This window comes from Plectropomus leopardus, chromosome 4, assembly GCF_026936395.1.
Source record: "Plectropomus leopardus strain MGB_pleo_1.0 chromosome 4, ASM2693639v1, whole genome shotgun sequence".
NCBI classification, from domain to species: Eukaryota; Metazoa; Chordata; class Actinopteri; order Perciformes; family Serranidae; genus Plectropomus; species Plectropomus leopardus.
This window is the reverse complement of record NC_142179.1, coordinates 4,532,191-4,549,891: the sequence shown is the minus strand read 5'-3', so window position 1 is coordinate 4,549,891 and position 17,701 is coordinate 4,532,191. Positions and strand designations below refer to the sequence as shown.

General features: G+C 39.3%; 1 protein-coding gene across 5 annotated transcripts in view; it reads left to right on the top strand.

The window, feature by feature from the left end:
• Positions 1-17,701, top strand: part of wdfy3 (WD repeat and FYVE domain containing 3) — a 137,962-nt gene that overhangs the window by 53,560 nt on the left and 66,701 nt on the right. For 4 of the 5 annotated variants that reach the window (XM_088076349.1, XM_088076348.1, XM_042488045.2 and 1 more), the window contains exons 12-17: positions 1,800-2,071; positions 3,353-3,550; positions 6,167-6,250; positions 10,488-10,677; positions 11,591-11,805; positions 14,630-14,742. In XM_088076349.1, the coding sequence (XP_087932475.1) occupies positions 1,800-2,071; positions 3,353-3,550; positions 6,167-6,250; positions 10,488-10,677; positions 11,591-11,805; positions 14,630-14,742 (1,072 nt within the window). The remainder of the gene's footprint in view (positions 1-1,799; positions 2,072-3,352; positions 3,551-6,166; positions 6,251-10,487; positions 10,678-11,590; positions 11,806-14,629; positions 14,743-17,701) is intronic. The other variant, XM_088076350.1, reaches the window with a different exon arrangement.

Sequence of the window (17,701 nt, the reverse complement as noted above, 5' to 3'; positions counted from 1 at the left end):
GTCCAAGTATTTAGGATTCTTGAGCTGGAAGGTTCATCATCGACCCTAGAATTTTTATTTTATTCATTTTTTAACAAAATAACTTGAAATCAAGGTCATTTTTGTAGCTTTTACCAAAGCTGCCAAAGTTTTAAGCTCTAATTATTTATTTATTTATTTATTTTGGACCAATTGTTTAAGATAATCAGACAGACGTGTCTTGTTTTTAGCTCTGCTGTTCAATCAAATACCTTAAAAAAATCACCATTGTGCTGAAAAAATCACTACAGAATTTTTTTAATACTCATTTGTACGTTTTGCAAAATGAATCAGGCTGGTTCTCAGCATTTCTCTTTACCCAAATGCTGATAACATACTGATTGTGTTTGAAAAAAAATATTCTGTCATACAGTATATATTTTTCAACAAAAAACAGTTCGGAAGACTTTCCTTCAGGAGCAGGATTGAAATAGTTAAAAATTAAAATGCCCCTCGTGGTACTTAGCCCTGTTCTGCATGACATGAGCCTGCACTGAACTTCACATGTATCACTCAAAGCTTCATCTGCTGCCGATCCTCCACGTTTTCTCCACATTTTCAGCTGCTAATTAAAAACTTTACCTGTCACACTCACTTTATGCTCTCAGGCTGTTTTTTTAGGTCCCCAAACTCTTATCTGGGTTACAGTTTGATGTTTCAGTTTAGGTTACTTGCACACCATGAAAATATACAAAAAAAAATCCAGTGACTGCAGTGAGAAAAACTAACCCTGAGGGGCTCATAAATATGTTGCACCGCAGAAGAATGAGAGGAAGATGAGTTGAGATAAGATTGAATGAGGAAAAAAAAACCCAAATGACATGAAATCTCAACATGGGAGAGAATAACTGAGTACCAGAATGAATGTAAAATAAGTAAGAGATGTTAAAAATGTATATAAAAAGACGAAAAAAGTATGTAAAAACTGATTCAGAGAGCTCTATGTTACAGATTCAAAAGGCATTTGAAAGATGATTTATTGAAAGTTTTTATGAGTGCCTAAAGGACAAACTCAGGGCTTAAAGTAATTTCAGAGCTATGGAGGAGACTCCAGAAGGGCAAGATTGTAAATAACACCATTATTAAAAGATTTTTTTTCTTTTTTAAACCTGGAAGAGGGAAACTAACAGTTTTTGGAATTTCCCATTGAAATTTCAGACTTCCGATTTCCAGGTTTTTCAGGTGCACAACACCAAATGTAAAGAAAAAAGATGACAGACAATGACGATCTGGTTTCTGTGGCCATTTTACTTTTTTTTGGTCTTTTTAAACTTTTCATCATTTTCCAGATTAACTGTTGTGCAGAGAAGATCGGATTCAGAGATTTTTTACTGTAACCAGCTACCTAATAACATCGGGTATCTGGTTAAAATGTGTGAAACTAAATTTATTTATTTAACCCTTATTTATACGCGTAATCTCAGTTAGACAAGAGGTTTCATTTTCAACAGAGACCTGTTTCAGACAGCATACAGTATAACAGCAATTCATTTAAGAAAGATTTATCAATGCATTACACACTACTTTTAAGTTAAAAAAAAACCTCAGTTGGAAACAGATTTAAAATACTAAATTCACAAAATGTCAAAAAAAAAAAAGGCGCAGTGAAAGTGAAACACAGTGTGACATCTACAAAATAAATTTTTTGACAACAAATATAAAACAACATTTTCTTCCTGTCATTAAATATCTTTTATGTATTTGTAAACAGCTCATTATTTTAGTGACATAAATAATTAAATTAATTAAATAAATCAATACTCTGTTCCTCTCCTCTTCAGGCTTTGTTGGCGGTGCTGCGTGAGAGCCACCGCACACGCACGGTGTTCCGAAAAGTGGGCGGTTTCGTCTACGTCACCTCTCTGCTGGTGGCCATGGAGCGCTCGCTGTGTCAGCCGCCGCGACACGGCTGGGAGCGCATCAACCAGAACCAGGTCTTTGAGCTTCTGCACACCGTCTTCTGCACGCTGACCGCTGCCATGCGCTACGAACCCGCCAACTCACACTTCTTTCGCACGGAGATCCAGTATGAGAAGCTGGCTGATGCTGTGAGGTAAGATCTGTTCACATAGAACCAGTGACACCTGAGGCCCTCGTGTCACTTTTCTTAGTCTGTTTTCTCCAAGTGGAAATAGACATTTTTTTTCTCTTTAACTTGACATTATGAAGTAAATGTTGATTCACAGTATAATGTCAAAATATTTGTAAAAATGTAACGATTAGTCTTTAGATTGGTTCCTATAAGCCTGGCTTTATGCAATTCTGTCTGCCACTGCATCCGATCTCCTGGAATAGTAAAAGACTTGATTTTCGGCACAAAGGAAGTGAATCAACAACTGCGCAACCATAACAGGAAGAGGGTCGAGGTTTTATTTGCCCCGAGAGTATCAGTGAAAGTTATCAACAGTCACTATTGCCAGAGGCAGGAATGGAGGATGGTGGAACAACCAAACTGTGGAAAAACAAAATGCAGCGTGTCCTTTGTTGCTGATAGCTGTAAGAAAGTTGCAGAAAGCAAACAGAAAAAACCCCAGAAAGCAATCCGGCTGTCTTTGCGACAGTCAAACTTCTGTTTTTCTTTTTTTATCAACGTGTGTCCCTTTGTATCATTCTGTGTCCCCTCTCTAAATTTGAACATTTGGCGTGGCTGTGAGCGCAGTGCAGGCAGGACTCTTCATGAGATCTTTCCTCAGCAGCAGTTTGTGGAGTCTTTACTCGCAGGTGGATAATTAATCAGTCGGTCCGATCAAAGCTAATCATCAGATCAGTAATTGATGAATTAGAGGAGCAGCTGCTGAAGGGGAGAGTGAAAGCAAACTTAATAATTCAATAACAATACCCTTACAGTGATACCAAAACCATTACAGTACTACAGTACCTTTCTGTCTCAACTAAAGGCGTGTAGTATGGCTTTACATTCAGTTATTTTGGTGGCGTCTCAGCACGCTGAACTCACCACGCCACAGACTGTAACTGTTGTAGCTGCTGCTGTCGTGAGCCAGTTGCATTTTATCAAATTGAAGTATACTTTAAATGATTGGCTGCAAGCAAAACCCAACAAGTAGTCAATTTGTTCTAGATCTGCATTTCGAAAAAGGATCAAATTACTTCAGCTGATTTCTTTTTAGGTTTTGAGCACCACTGCTCTGCCAAAATGGACTTCAGAAATGACTCAAGTTTTTGTGACTGTACCTCGATGTGAAAAACACTCAACAGGAAAACAGGAAGCAAACAAAGGCAGAATTTAGGCAGTGCTTCTTTATGTTTCTTGCTGTATTATTATGTTGTGTAATTAATCTTTTCCATGTTAACCACTTTGTGCTCTCTCCTCCAGGCTGCTGGGCTGCTTCTCAGACACTAAGAAGCTGGGTCCCACCAGCGTGTTCCCCTCCAACGCTCAGCCTTTCCAGAGGCTGCTGGAGGACGAGGCTGCCCCTGGAGGCTGCGCAGGAGACAGCGTCTGTCCCACGCTCAAACACTGCAGCAAGCTCTTCATCTACCTGTACAAGATGGCCACCGACTCGTTTGACAGGTCAGTAGATCACAGAAACCCTCAGATTTTATTAGTGAAAGTGTTTGATTCTCTTCTGCAGAGAATAAATCCCATACTGTTTCTAATGTAGCGCTATCATGGAGCCAAATGCCAAAATACGACCATCGACAGTTTCCTCTGCTCACACAAAAGCCAGCCGATATTTTGTGTTTTATGTGAGTTAGGAGCCTGTCAGTGATGCATATATTGCACCATAAATCAGGCCAGAAGGTTCAAATGCATCTCTTTGTCTGTGGTCCGACCACTGAGCTGATAAATGAATAACGATTGTTGTCAACAAGTTATTCATTTACTGTTGGTGGTTAAATAATTCAGCAGTTTAATGAGTTTCTATATGACAGCGGGGTCAGTGAGTTCTTGATGTGAGAGAAAGTGGAGGAGCCTTTTAGTTCAGCAGATTGCCACCACATGTTCCTGAAGAACATTTCTGCAGTAGATCAAGAACCTCGTGTTTTTCTAATATGTTGGAGCTCTTAACCCTTTGAAACCTGGAGCGACATACGTGTTGTACTGTTTTAAGATGCATTTGGTGCAATTTCTTTTAAAAACATGGGGAAGAAGGCAATGAGAGACTTGGTAAGAAATGTTCAAAAAACTGCAAAAAAAGTAGATTTAGATTAAAAAAAAAAGAAAGCTGGAGTAAAATGTCTAGAGAAAAAAAAGAAAAAAGCTAATTACTGTTCCGTCAAATTTCCCTTGTTCGTGTATTGGGGCTGACGTTACCCCTGGATCTCTGTGGAGATTATGTGTGTGGACGGGGGGTCTAAATCATGAAAAATACGGGAGAAATGGGATGCAGGGAGGGCACCGGGAGAGGGCCGGAAAAAACAGACCTTGTCCTAGGAAAATCGGGCGGGTTGGCAAGTTTGCTTCTACCTCCTAAGGGGAAAGATACCGTGTACTTTGCCGTCCTACGCTCTAGTCTCGTTAACATTTTAGGGAAACGCTGCAGATTTGCAGAGGGTCGCTGTCCTGTCATACGGGACACGGCGGGAAAATGCTTCCACTAATGTCGGCTGCTTTTTACGGGCTATTTGTGGGCTGATGCGGTCCTGAGCATCTCTGAGTGAGACACATTGTCCCCCTCGGCTGCTGTCTCTCTTTGACTTGTTGAAACAAAGTGGGCGCGCTGCTGCCTTTAGTTACAACAGCCTTTAAATAAACACTGTGGTCTGTTTGAGATCTGATGCTACAAAACCAAAACCAGTTCCAAATGAATGATCAGTGTGTTTCTTTTTTGGGAATGTATGGCGGAGGCGAAAATTGAGATTTGCATTTTTAAAAATTGCCCTGAACCACAAATTCAAATTAATTGATAAAATCGATTTATTGTCCCCAGCCCTTCGTGTATAGTTGCCCCGCCTAAAGTGCCATATCCACTTTTCTTTAAAAATCCTCTTGGAAATGTCGTGGTACTTTGTGCTTTAGCTTTGCATAGTTTCTTCATCTTGGTTTCATTTTATGGCACATTGCAACCATCGCTTGTGAGGTTGCATTGTACCAAAATCTACTTTACTGGAGACGTTTCTGTGTCAATGAGTCGTGCTCTCGCGTTTGTCAAAATAAAAGTCTCCTGCTACTTTCATGTTTTTACCCAGGGGGATAATGCACGTGTTATGCGGGAAAAAATGTTGTGAACTGGTGATTCAGTGACTGAAGAACTCAGGAGACTTTGATGAATTACACACAGTATTTAATAAAGACGCAGTCGAGGAGAATCACAGTGGAAGATACAGAGTGCAGAGATTATGAAGGTGTCCTTATCTGAGGCTGGTACTTCACCACAACAGTCCTCCCTAGGAAGACACTTCATGTTCCAAAATAAGGTTACTTTGCATACATCAATAAGTGAAAGAAGACTATATTGGTCCTTAAGTTTGAACCAACAAAGTTTGCTCACCCTGCACGTCCACAAGAAGAGACGCTGAGACCAAGATAAGGAAAGGTGTGAGGGACAAATATCTGACCTCGAGGCTTCTTAAAGGCCTGGCACTGACCTAACTCTTGTTCCACCAAAAATTCTCTATCAACGAACAATTGAGGGCGACGTTTTTCCCGTGTCCCTCCAAAATCTACGCCTATGACTGCAGAAAAACAGACTGCAGAATCATCAGTCCTCTTCTTCTGTGCTTGTTTGCATCACCTGGAGCGGAGAAGTTTCTGACTGCATTTGCTGAAAGTTTTAAACTCTGGATTTTAACGCCTGCCAGCTGTATTAAAGTCCTTGGTGATGGTGACGTCGCTCGGTGCCCGGCTCATGAGTAGCTCGAGCTGTCGTCATGCATGTGCTCCAGCTGTAGCTCTGATCCTGTTTCTCCTTCCAGCTTTCCACTAACAGCTTCTTCCCTTCTTCTCTTTTCTCTCCACCTCTTTCTCTTCCTCTAACCTCTGGTGCTGTCTGGCTGTTCATCCTCGGCCTGGTCCATCTGCGCGGCTGCATGTGTGTGTGGGTGTGTGTGTGCACATGGGTGTGATTTATGTGTGTGTATGTGCATGTGTATGTCTGAATGTGTGTGTGTGTGTGTGTGTGTGTGTGTGTGTGTGTGTGTGTGTGTGTGTGTGTGTGTGTGTGTGTGTGTGTGTGCTGCCATGCAGTCGTGCGGAGCAGGTGCCTCCCTGCCTGACTCATGAGACCTCGCTGCCCTCGCCGTGGGGCACGCCAGCACTCGCCAGGAAGAGGTAGCTACAGCGCTCTGCCACTTTTCTCACCCTCATCCCTTCTTCTCCATTTCTCCTCACTTCTAGTCGACACTATGAGTGCCCACTAGAGGCCAAAATGATCACAAACTCTTCTAACTTTCACCTGAATCTTTTAGCAAATCATGTCAGTTTACCAAGATACTGTTTTACTGCTTTCCATTATTTACAGAGAAGAAACAGACATTTTACAGCATTTAAAGTTTACCTTTAGTTTAATTTTAATTATATATTGTTTATATTTTTGAATGATTTAGTTGTCATTTATTTATAAAATGCTAAAAGGTAATGAAAACAGCCCATCATTGTGTCACAGAGCTCAATTTTCTAACATTTTTTTTGTCTAACCAACAGTCCAAACAGCAAAGATTCAAATAACAAGAAAAATAAGAGCTGAGACAATGAGTCAACTCATCGATGAGATGATCTCCAAAAAAATCAGATAGCACCTGTTTGAATTTTATTTTATTTTATTTTATTTTGAACATGTAAAAAACCCAAAAACTTTACACAACTTATACATCAATCTCAATTAATGAGATGTCGAGACGACTGCGTTTCCAATGAGGGATGGTGTTCAAAGCATTAGCAGGTTTATTTCTATTGCAGCCACTGCACTAGCCGACATTATTTACAATTGAAAGAAATGCAGACGTGTTGCGAGCCATAATGGAAAGGCGAGCCCCTTATACGTGGGAGCGGCCACGAATGAGGGATTTGTGGGAGCTGATATTCCACGATTTCACAGCGAAATTGTGGATTCAAAGCTTTCAGAAGATCTGCTCATAACTTTCTCAGAGTTATGTGATGCAATAACAGCTCTTGTAGCTCCTGCTGCATCATAGGAGTCAGTTCCTACTGACAAGCACATAGAAATAGCATCATGTGACCTAGAAAAGAAGGTAAAAAAAAGTGTTTCCATTACAGTTTTGCTAAATATGGCTTTTTCAAATTGCCTGAAATACCACCTCATGTGAGCGTAAAGACTTTTTTCAAAATTGACGTGTTTCCATTAAGCATATTTCACATTCGCAATTTCAGTTGGCACATTTTGAGGGTTAATGGAAACCCGCCTGCCTGTCTGAAGCAGCATTTTTCCTCTCATCACATTTCCCCTCACTCTGCTGCTCCTTTTCTTCTCCTCTCTCAGCTGAAGTCGCCCCCTCCACCTAAACCCAGACTCTGCTGCTCTTTGAATTCCAATAACAAAAGAAAAAGCAGTCGGGAGGTTTTAAATGTAGCCTACTTTAGTGCGCTGTGAGACTGTCAAGGTGAAACTGGGGGTCTCCTCTCAGTGGCTTCCCCTTCTGTCTGTTTGGATCCGCTCCAAGGCTGCATATTCATGAGGTGGACTAATTTGACAATTAGAGATGATAAGGCCCTCGTCCTTGTTTGTGTTCTTCACCATGAGCTCCTCTTTGTGCACCTAATTGCTTTTTTAAAAACACTATTCCTGCCTTACAGCCATCATTCAGCAACGTAAAAGGTTCTGTGATTGTCACAGGATTTTATGAGGATTGGTAAACAGTTTTCTGCGCTCAGATTTATCTCACAACACATAAGACGTGAGGAAAGCAAGATGCTAACTGCTCAGTCTTTGCCTGGTTTGATTCAAATGAAAACATCACCTGTGATTTAATCTTTATCCAGATGATGCGCAGCAGCTTTGAAATATTTTGTGCAATGAGTTTTTCGTCGAAGAACATGGCAGCTGTTTGTGATGTGCAAATTGCATCAATCAGTGTTGTAATTTCCATGTTTGTAACAGGCTAAAGAATAAACCCAGGCTCTTCAGGATATTTCCACCACTGATGCCTTAGACTATGTCCACAATGAACTGTCTAAAACTACAGAAAGTCCATGCGCAAAAACACGTGCGGAAACACATTTTTAGACACTTTTCGTAAAGATCTCCATCAAAGCTAAATCTGCAAAATGGCTGAATCTCATCTCAGTCTTAAGAAAAATGTTACCATTTTTGTAACCCACGGATGTGTTACATTTGTATGTCACTATGCAGTGGATACGTTACAACTTCACATTTCTTTACGTTTCAAAAACCATTTGAAGATTTGAGAAATTTATCAAGATTTATTGATCAACAATAAAAATAATGATAGTATATCAATAGTTTACACTAAATCTAAGCAGGTCTTTAGTATGTAGATGTTTCTGCTGGAAATGTGCGAAAATATTATACTCAAAAAACAACTGAAATGCAGACTAAAAAGACTATTGATTGCTGAAAAAATGTAAAAAAAAAAAAAAAAGCTTCTTGACAACACCAGAAAACACAAAAAAACTATTAGATTCTTGGAAAAACCTTTGGATATATAATTGTGAAGTTTAATTTGCGCTGAAAACCTTAAATTTGCAGTTTAATTGACAAGCATCAGCACACAAATTGTGTAAATTTGTAAAAGGACAATTCTATAATGTTTTGGGAAATAATCAGCAAAAAACAGGGTGTGATAATTTTCTGTTGTGATTTTGATATTTTTTTCTTTTTTTTCTATTATCTTTTGTGTCCGTGCACATTTGCTGCATATACATTTACTTTGTTATATCGAATTTGGACCCTTTTTAATTTGCTTGTGCAAGCTTTTACCACCTCGTTAAAATACATATTAAGCTTCTTATGTAGCCCAAAACAAGCCAATCACAAGTCAGCTGAGTCTGTTTCTGGTAACTTCTTGCAGAAAATAATTAAACAATTCCAGTTTTACTCAAAAACTCTTAAAGCGCCCCTTCCAGCCGCTGTGAACATGAACAGCCCAGTTAGTTTCCTGCCCCACGTCCAACCCCTCCGGCACTTTCTGCTGACTCCAGCCTTTTCCTGCTCCGCGTCTCTCCTGAGGGGGGATCTGCCGCTCTGTAATTTGCATCGCAGCAACAGGCCTATTTGTCTAATTGCCCGGCCGCAGGCCCCAGCAGAGCTGCTGCTCGCCGCACAGGAGGAGGGCTCAACTGACACCTTGATCTCCGAAGCGTGAGGATCGCTGAGTCATACTAAAAAGAGTTAGATTCAGTACTGACATTGATCCAGTGATGTCATTATTTCCGTCCTCTTGATATGAATGTTTCCACTGAGCTACAAGACAAAGTTTATTTTTTGGGGAGACACTGTAGCTCTAAAATCTGAATATTTAGCAGCCGCATTCCCTATTTCCATGAGCCAGTTACATATTTTACAGTGAAGTAGGGCCTTTAAATAATGCTCGGGGCTGCGAGAGTAAACACACTAGTGGCAAGTGTTAAAATCCCACCTCAGATTGAACTGGAATTGGGATAATTTTGTGTTGCCTTAATCAGCATATTCTTATTAACATATTAACAGAGATCAGCAAGGTTTTTCCTGTGGCACAACAAAATGCTAAACACAAAAACATTATTATTGTTTCTTCTCACTGCCAAAAAAAAAAAATCTTTTTAATTTGACCCATTTCCATCACCTTTGTTGTGAACGTTGTTTTTTAGAAAGCACTTACAGGATAACTTTTTCAAACTGGGTCCTCTTTTCCGATGTTTTTATGCCTAAATGACTAATGGAGACAAAAACTTTATTGAGCGACAGCAGTTGTTGTTGCAGGTTGTTTAGCCTATTTAAATGTTATCTGTTTGTGGGCCGTTTGTTTTAACTGCGGTTCTTTTTAAAAGTGCTATTTCAATAAACTTGATTTGATTTTAGGGTGTATAGAGCCAGCATATTTTCACATCTCACTAGTTAAATTAAGAGTTTATTTCAACCAAACCAGAGCTGGTGATTGTTGTAACAGTAAAAAACAAACCAAGATCTGATAATAAGTTTTATTTTGTTCCCCTCGGACTCTGATTGGTTTGTTGAAACAATTTTAGTGAAACAAAACTCTCACAGATAAACAAAAATGTCTATCTGTGTAGGGATCCTTAAGTTGTCAAACACTCATAATAACAACGTGAGCCGGTCAGCGGCGAAAACAAGCACTTTGGTGGATGTAAACTGAGGGCGTGACATTAGAGCCTTATTTGCAGCTTCCTGCTGCAACGCTCTCGATCAGATTTGGACCATTTTCAAAAATTGATTTCTCCATTATTCACTCAGATATAAAAACATGAGAAAAAAAGGGTCCAGTTTGAGAAATAGCCTTTAATGGCACACCTGTCAAAGATTTGAGACTAACTTTGGCTTAACTGAACTGGTCTTAACTAAATGTGACTTCCCCTCTCCCTGTGCTCCCAGACAAGGCTACTACGGTACGTCTGGTCCTCCCGCCCCAGTCAAAGCTTTGACTGACCTGAAGCTCCACTTAGCCAACGCCTCCCACCCCGTTTCCTCCTCGTCATCGTCTGACATGGTGGTCATCCACCCGGGAGCCGTCCTGGCCATCCTGGACCTGCTGCCCTCCGTCTGCTCCGACAGTCAGCCAGAGGTGAGGAAGCTCGGGAAGGAAATGTGCTAACATGCATTTCCTGTTGAAGTGGGAGAAGAGGTTACGCAGGGCAGGAAGTAGCTTTTTATGTCTGTTGGACAGTGTTTTTTTAACATGTCAAAGCCAGACAGACAGTTTTTGTTGTGCATTTTTCTTAAAAACAATAATGATATGATGTTTATTGTGGAGAGTGACATGAGAAATGATTCACAGAGAATTAAAGGGACAGTTCACTGCTTCCAGCTCCGCGGTGGAAAAATGAAGACCCAAACAGGGGAGCGACTTCAGTGGTGTAGACTGAGTGGCATCATAAGGCCTGCCTGACCGAAAGGTTTTATAAACAGCACTGGACTTTTTAGACTCATTTTGCAACCTACTTCTCAGAGCAGCACATCGTGTCTTTGTACCTCTCTATAGGTGTTGTGTGCACGCAGAAATTCAATATTCTTAATATAATATTCATTTTCTTGTAAAATTACGACATTTTTCTCGTAAAATTACAACTTTATCCTCATAATATTACAACTTTATTCTCATAAAATTACGACTTTTTTCCTTGTAAAATTCTGACTTTAATCTGGTAATGTTTTGAATTCATTGTCGAAATTTTGTTATTCCCATAATATTATGAGTTTATTCTCGAAATCTAACTTTTTTTTAACTTGGCCCTAATCCTCCATTGCAGTTTACAGAGTAAGAAATTTAAGATTTTTTAAAAATTTTACTGAATATTTGAAGGCCAACTATTACATTTATGTTGACATAAAACAACTAAAAAACTTAAAAAGGCCCATATATCCTAACCCCGGTGAACTGTCCCTTCAAGTAAAGTAAATGCTGAAAAAATGAGATTAACTTCAACACAATGACAAACTGTAAATCAAGCTTAAGTCCTCCTGCTGTTTTCTCCCAGCATGCTCTGGACCTGCAGCTGGCTGTGGCCAACATCCTGCAGCTCCTGGTGAACAGTGAGAGGAACCAGCAGGTTCTGTGTGAAGCTTGCCTCCACCAGCGGCTGCTGCAGCGCTGCAGTCAGGCTCTGGGCGATGAAGACCATCCGCTGCACCCTCCGCTGCAGAGGATGTTTGAGAGGCTGGCCTCGCAGGCGCTGCAGCCCATGGCACTCAGGTACTGGAGCTTACATATATTTAATCTAATGTGGTTTACTTTATCCCTGAATTTAACATCACCCGCCAGGTGTAATGTGGTGAATCGCCCCACTAATATATAGTGATGGACAGAATACACAACTCTGTTACTTGAGTCAAAATATAGATGCTTCAAATATTACTGCAATAAAAGTGAATGTTTCAGGCACATGAGAAATGAATTGAAGTCAGTATAAATTCATAAATGAGCAAACTATTGAAATCATAACCTTGAAATGTGCAAATGTAAGACATGCTGATGTGTTAAAAAAAATCTCAACACATTGGTGAAGCCACAGCTGAAGTGAAATGCTGAGTAAAAATATTGTATTGTAGGACAAATTCATGGGCATTTGACCAAAAACAGCACAAAAAATGCAACTGCTACATGCACGGGCAACTTTGCTTAATATTAATCTGGAAATAAAGAAATGCTTTCTTACCTTGCCATGCCGTGATGTAGTTAGTGCACGGTCAGCGGAGCAAATATTTAAAACGATACAGATCATTATTTATCGCAAAAGCTTTTAATACAGATTTGAGTTATTGCCAAGTACGGGAACACCTTTTTCAAAAACAAAACACGTGCAGGACTACACAATCACAGTCTATGGACTTATGCATTTTAGACAAAAATAATAATTTGCAAACTTCTAATGAGCAACAAGAGCCTTCATAGAAATGCAGTGGAGTCAAGAGTGCAATATTCATCTTTCAAAGGTAGTGGAGTACTTTTACTACCCAAAAAACATGAGTACAGATACTCAAAAACTGGGTTTATGTCCAGTACTTGAGAAAATATTCTTTGTTACTACTTGGTTTTTAAGTGCCGATACCGATTATTTGTAGTTCATGGGACAGATAATCGATATTTGGAACCGATATGCATTTACAAATAAAAATGAAAATCTTTCTGTTAATATTTAGAATTTGGAAAATAACAAACTCCAACAAAAAAACCTTTGTTTAAATGGCTTTTACAAATGTTTAATCAAAACGGAAATGTTCAGCATCAAACACAGCAAGTTCCCCACAACTTGTTTTTCCTTCTTTTTTTTTTTTTTTTTTTTAGAAATTTAAGTGAAAATATAAATAAAAAATGTAACACTATAAATAGCTTCCTGAGGTTTTACAAAGTAAAACTTCCTCCCATGCTGACACTTTCTCTGCAGTTCTTGATTATTTAATTTTTATCGGTAATCATTAAAACAAAACACAGATACAAATGCAAAGTGCCAAATATCGGCTCCATTATCACCCAGGCCGATAATCTGTTGACTCCTACTGTCCACCTGCTAATATGCTGCTGTTTGCATATTGATGTGGCTATACAGTGAGGTTAGTTAGTGACGTTTGGGAAGTGTAATCTGCTCTGACAGGTTTCAGTGTGTGAAAGAGGGCCATGTTTGCAGACTAAAACCAGTGATTCTCATTTCCCGCTTGGCTAGTTAAGTGAGATGGGCGACCGGGGTCGAGGAACGAGGGAAAGGTATTTGACATGCATTGCACATGGTTGGCTCTTTTATATGTAAATCCTGTCGCTGATATTCTCGCTCCCCTGTGATTGTGCTGGAGGTAAACATATCTGTAGCTGTCAATCTGTTTCCCACCCTCCTCTCCTCCCCGTCTGTCTGTCTGTCTGCCTCACTCGTGTGCTGTCAGTCTTCTGTCATAATTCCTTCTCCTCCTCCTGATTTATTTCTCATTTTGTCTCCGCTCTGCTAACATCAGCCCCGGCTAAGCTCTTGAGTCTTTCCGTCTCTGTGTCGTTGCTCTGGAGCTGTCTGGCTCCAGCTGCTCGCTCAGCGCTCTGACGACCGACATCGCCGGGCTCTTTGCATTCAAGTCATTTACATGCCAGTCAACCTCATCATTGACTTTTAAACAGACTAAAACGTGCCGTTAAGCACAGCTGTTGAGGCGAAGAAGCCAACCTCTAAAGTAACTGCTGACTTTACATGCTGCACACTTTTAGATGGATGCTTTTATCCAGAGTGCTTTACAGTTTCATGAGAACATAGAAGACAAGTTTATGATTGACTGTCGCTCCGGGAATAGAAAAACCTGCAAGCCCACTCACTGCAGACCTTAGAAACCGTAAATAAAAATGTAAAATGAAACTAGGGGTCGACCGATATTGGTTTTTTCGGGAACGATAACATTCGTAGTGGTTGATGAGACTGATAAAAGATATTTGAAACTGATATGCATTTACAATAAAAATGATTTTTTTTCTGTCAATATCAAGAATTTTGAACACAACACACCAGCACAAAACTTAGTTTAAGTGCCTTTATCAAATGTTTAATCAAAACTGAACTGTAAGCATAAAATACAGCAAGTTCCCTGCAGCTTTTTTTTTATAGTAAAGTCAAAATTTAAATAAAAAATGAATATACATAGCTTTGGAGAGTAGGCAGACATCTCTACAGCTGATATCTCCAACACTAACTACTCACACTAAAACAATCTAGATAGATAAATATCACTACCTGTAAGAGGAATATCATGTGTTTTTATTTGGGGTTGAACTGTCCCTTTAAAAGCCACTGAAAGAAGTTTAATAGAGACGGATGTTGAGATGCAGATTTTGAGTTTTTTATGAAGTAATGAAGTAGACAAGGGCCAAAAACAGTTCATTTTATTTGAATATGGTGAATTACGCTCAAATGAAAGTTGTTATGGTAATTATGCAAAGTTCAACAATAATAATCAAGAGAGTAACAGTAATATTGCCTTTTGATTTGTCTTTCTTTGTATTCATATATTTTCATTATTGACATCTTGGTCTTCTTCGCCTCCAGGGAGTTCTTACGTCTTGGAAACCCTCTGAACTGCGGCGCCTGGGACAAGAAACTACTGAAGCAGTACCGGGTTCACAAACCCAGTTCTCTCAGCTACGACGCCGAGATGAGAAGTAAGACAACAACAACCCTCCTCTCTTAGTTTTGAGCTCATAATAGTCACTGTGCAATGAGACTCAGAGAAATGCTGTTCTGCTGGTATTTATCCATCATGTTTAATACAGAGGATTTACTGAGGGTCGGGTCGCACTGTGGTCTACAATAACAACACGGACCACTGCAAATTACATTTCTAGGGTTATAAAAGTTTGTTGTTATTATCAATGTCATACCCAAAGTATTTGCTTTCACATTAACACAAGAAAACTGACTTTTTACCAGTAATTGTCTCATGTTGTAGCTGCATAACAACCCCCAAAATTATTTCTAAATTGCCGAATACAGGTTGGATTTTTTGTATAAGCAGTCAAAAAACAATAAGGTCAGTTTCAAGATCCTTATCGTCAATATTTAAGCATAACAAAATTGCAAATGTGTTAGTCCCAGTTGCGCATTCTAGAAAGAAAGAAGTTTTCTTTGAAAAAAAAGTCACTTTTTTGAGGTCTAATGGTGCACATTAACGATTTTAAACGTGGAGCATCATCACATTTCTTGTGGTGCTTCAAAACACTTTTCACAGATATTTAAACCTTTAAGACTTGAGCAAATCGGTGCAATTTCTTTAAGAAACATGGGAGAAAAGGCAACGAGCAACTTGGTAAAAATGTTCCACAAATTGAAATAAATAAGCAGATTTAGGAGGTTATTTTCAAAAAGCTATGGGGAAAAAGGAAAAAAAGGGAAAAAAATATATTTATAGCTTATAATTCAATGTTTGAAAATATGTTACAGCATTAACAAAAAAAATTAAACACTGTTTTTTTTTTAGGTCTGTCTTTTCCCCCCCTAATTTCAGGTCATTTTTTGTACTTTTTACTAATGTCTTGCTAATTTTGGGGTAGTTTTTCTTTTGTTGCTCATTGCCTTCTTCCCAGATTTTTAAAAAAGAAATCAAGCCAATTTGCTCAGATTTTAAAGGGTGAAAATTTTACATGCTAAAACTGCTTAAATGGGTTTTTTATCTATTGAAGTGCAAATTGTATACAAACTGATAGATTAGGGAACACACATTTAGTATAATATGCATGCAAAGAATAACAACTTAGTTTTGGAACCCCTTCACATTTGAACCTATCAGTGTTTAACAGCTGAGAATTGAAGAGTTTAGTCCATAGCTGTCCTCCAGTGCATTTCTGAAATGATAATGTCGTTTGGGAGCCATTCCCATCTGCCTCGTGATAGCAGTCCCTCCTGGGAGAAAGTTTTATTCTTTGCTTAAAGCTAAAAAATTCCATCAATCCTTTGCTCTTTTCTTCGCTCTGTCTGCCAGCTCATGGGGACGAATCCTGCGGTGAATAGGCTGTGATTGCAGAGGATGAGCTCTCAGTTGCCATTTAATTGCCGGGTTGAATTACTAGCACTGGCTTGGAGGCGAAAAGGGGACGATTCTGTCGGTTTTCAGGGAGGTTTGGATGATTGTAAAGTCAGTGGAGCAGCCTGGCTCTCTTTGAATGTCTACAAACATTTAAACCTAAAAATTAAACAAAGCAGCAGGTTGTAGAAAACCTAAAAGTAGTCGTCTTGGCCTCTGATTAATCCTGTTTATGCGTAAACTCCCTGTTTAAACAAAGATTGGCTTTCCACTGTGAATCTACACTAAATGGATTGTTTTCTATTACCAACCATTAATGTTTGTAATTTTGCAGGCTCCCCAGCATGTCCTAATTGCTCATTGTGTCTCCTCCCAGCTGAGAATGGATATTAAGTCCCGACTAATTACTGCTCTGTACAAGCCGCCACTGTGTGAACACACAGAGCCATCTTTCTCCGCCTGTGAGAAGATAATCCAGGATGGTTTATTAGCCGCCAGTGTTGCAGTACCTGCCTTAATTTGTCTTTGCTGGGTGTGCTGGCTCTTAACAAGCAGTTATGTTGTTCTTGGTAGAGTGTAAAATACTGCTCCTTAAACCGATGAGTTGATTCTCGTCCTCGGGGGACAATGACGGTCCAGGCTTGATCTAAATCTTCTTTCAAAGAGTCTGAATCTGTAGTGCTGCAGATATGTATATTCATGTATGCATCACATGATTTATCCCAAACAAATACAACATTTCAACAGTATAAGAAGTATTTTACTCATATAAAGAAGGTATTTGCATTAAACTAGGTCATGTATGCAGTATAAAGACTCAGTTACTTTTGAAATCGGTGCTACAAAACCCAAGATGGGTGGATTGGAAAGTTTTGGCGATTGTCACCCGAAATCATCAGGATGCACGAGGAGAAATCAAATTATGGTGTCTGACACGTTTATGAAGCACTGTTATGCTTCTGTATTTATATATTTAATTTGCTGTCACAATGAACTGATTTTAAGCCTATTTAGTGTTTATTTAACTGTGTAAATATTATCATTTCTGACTTAAAAGTAGAGACAGTAATGATGCAGGACTTTGTGGACTTCATGAACTGACAATGTACATGAAGTTGGACACAAAGACAGCAGCTTTAATAGCTTTTTAAAGTGCATACCTGTTTCCATTGTTACCAATAAATCAGCATAAATGGGTTATAAATGTAGCCATGACTCTACAGATCAATTAAAAGGTTGTGAAGAGATTTCAGCACCAGCAGATGGATTTATTAGCTTTTCAAGTCATTCTAAAATCTCAATCTGCTATCATAAAATCCTGTGTTAAGTGTGTCTGTGTTGACCAAAAAATGCACCGTACCAGAGTCCGTTTGGAAGCGGATGGAGACGCACATTTTCAGTCAGTCTCTGTCCGGTAGTTTGGTCCACGTAGGGGTTCGATTGACAGCTTTCACACCAGCCAAAATGAGCCAGACCAACCGTGCGAACAGACCTGAGTTTGTTTTAACCGAATCAAACAGGTCAGGTGTGAGGACGCTCAAAAAAAAATGGAGGAGAAAACAGTTGAGAAACCTGTGTGATTCATGTATTGCTTCAAAAGC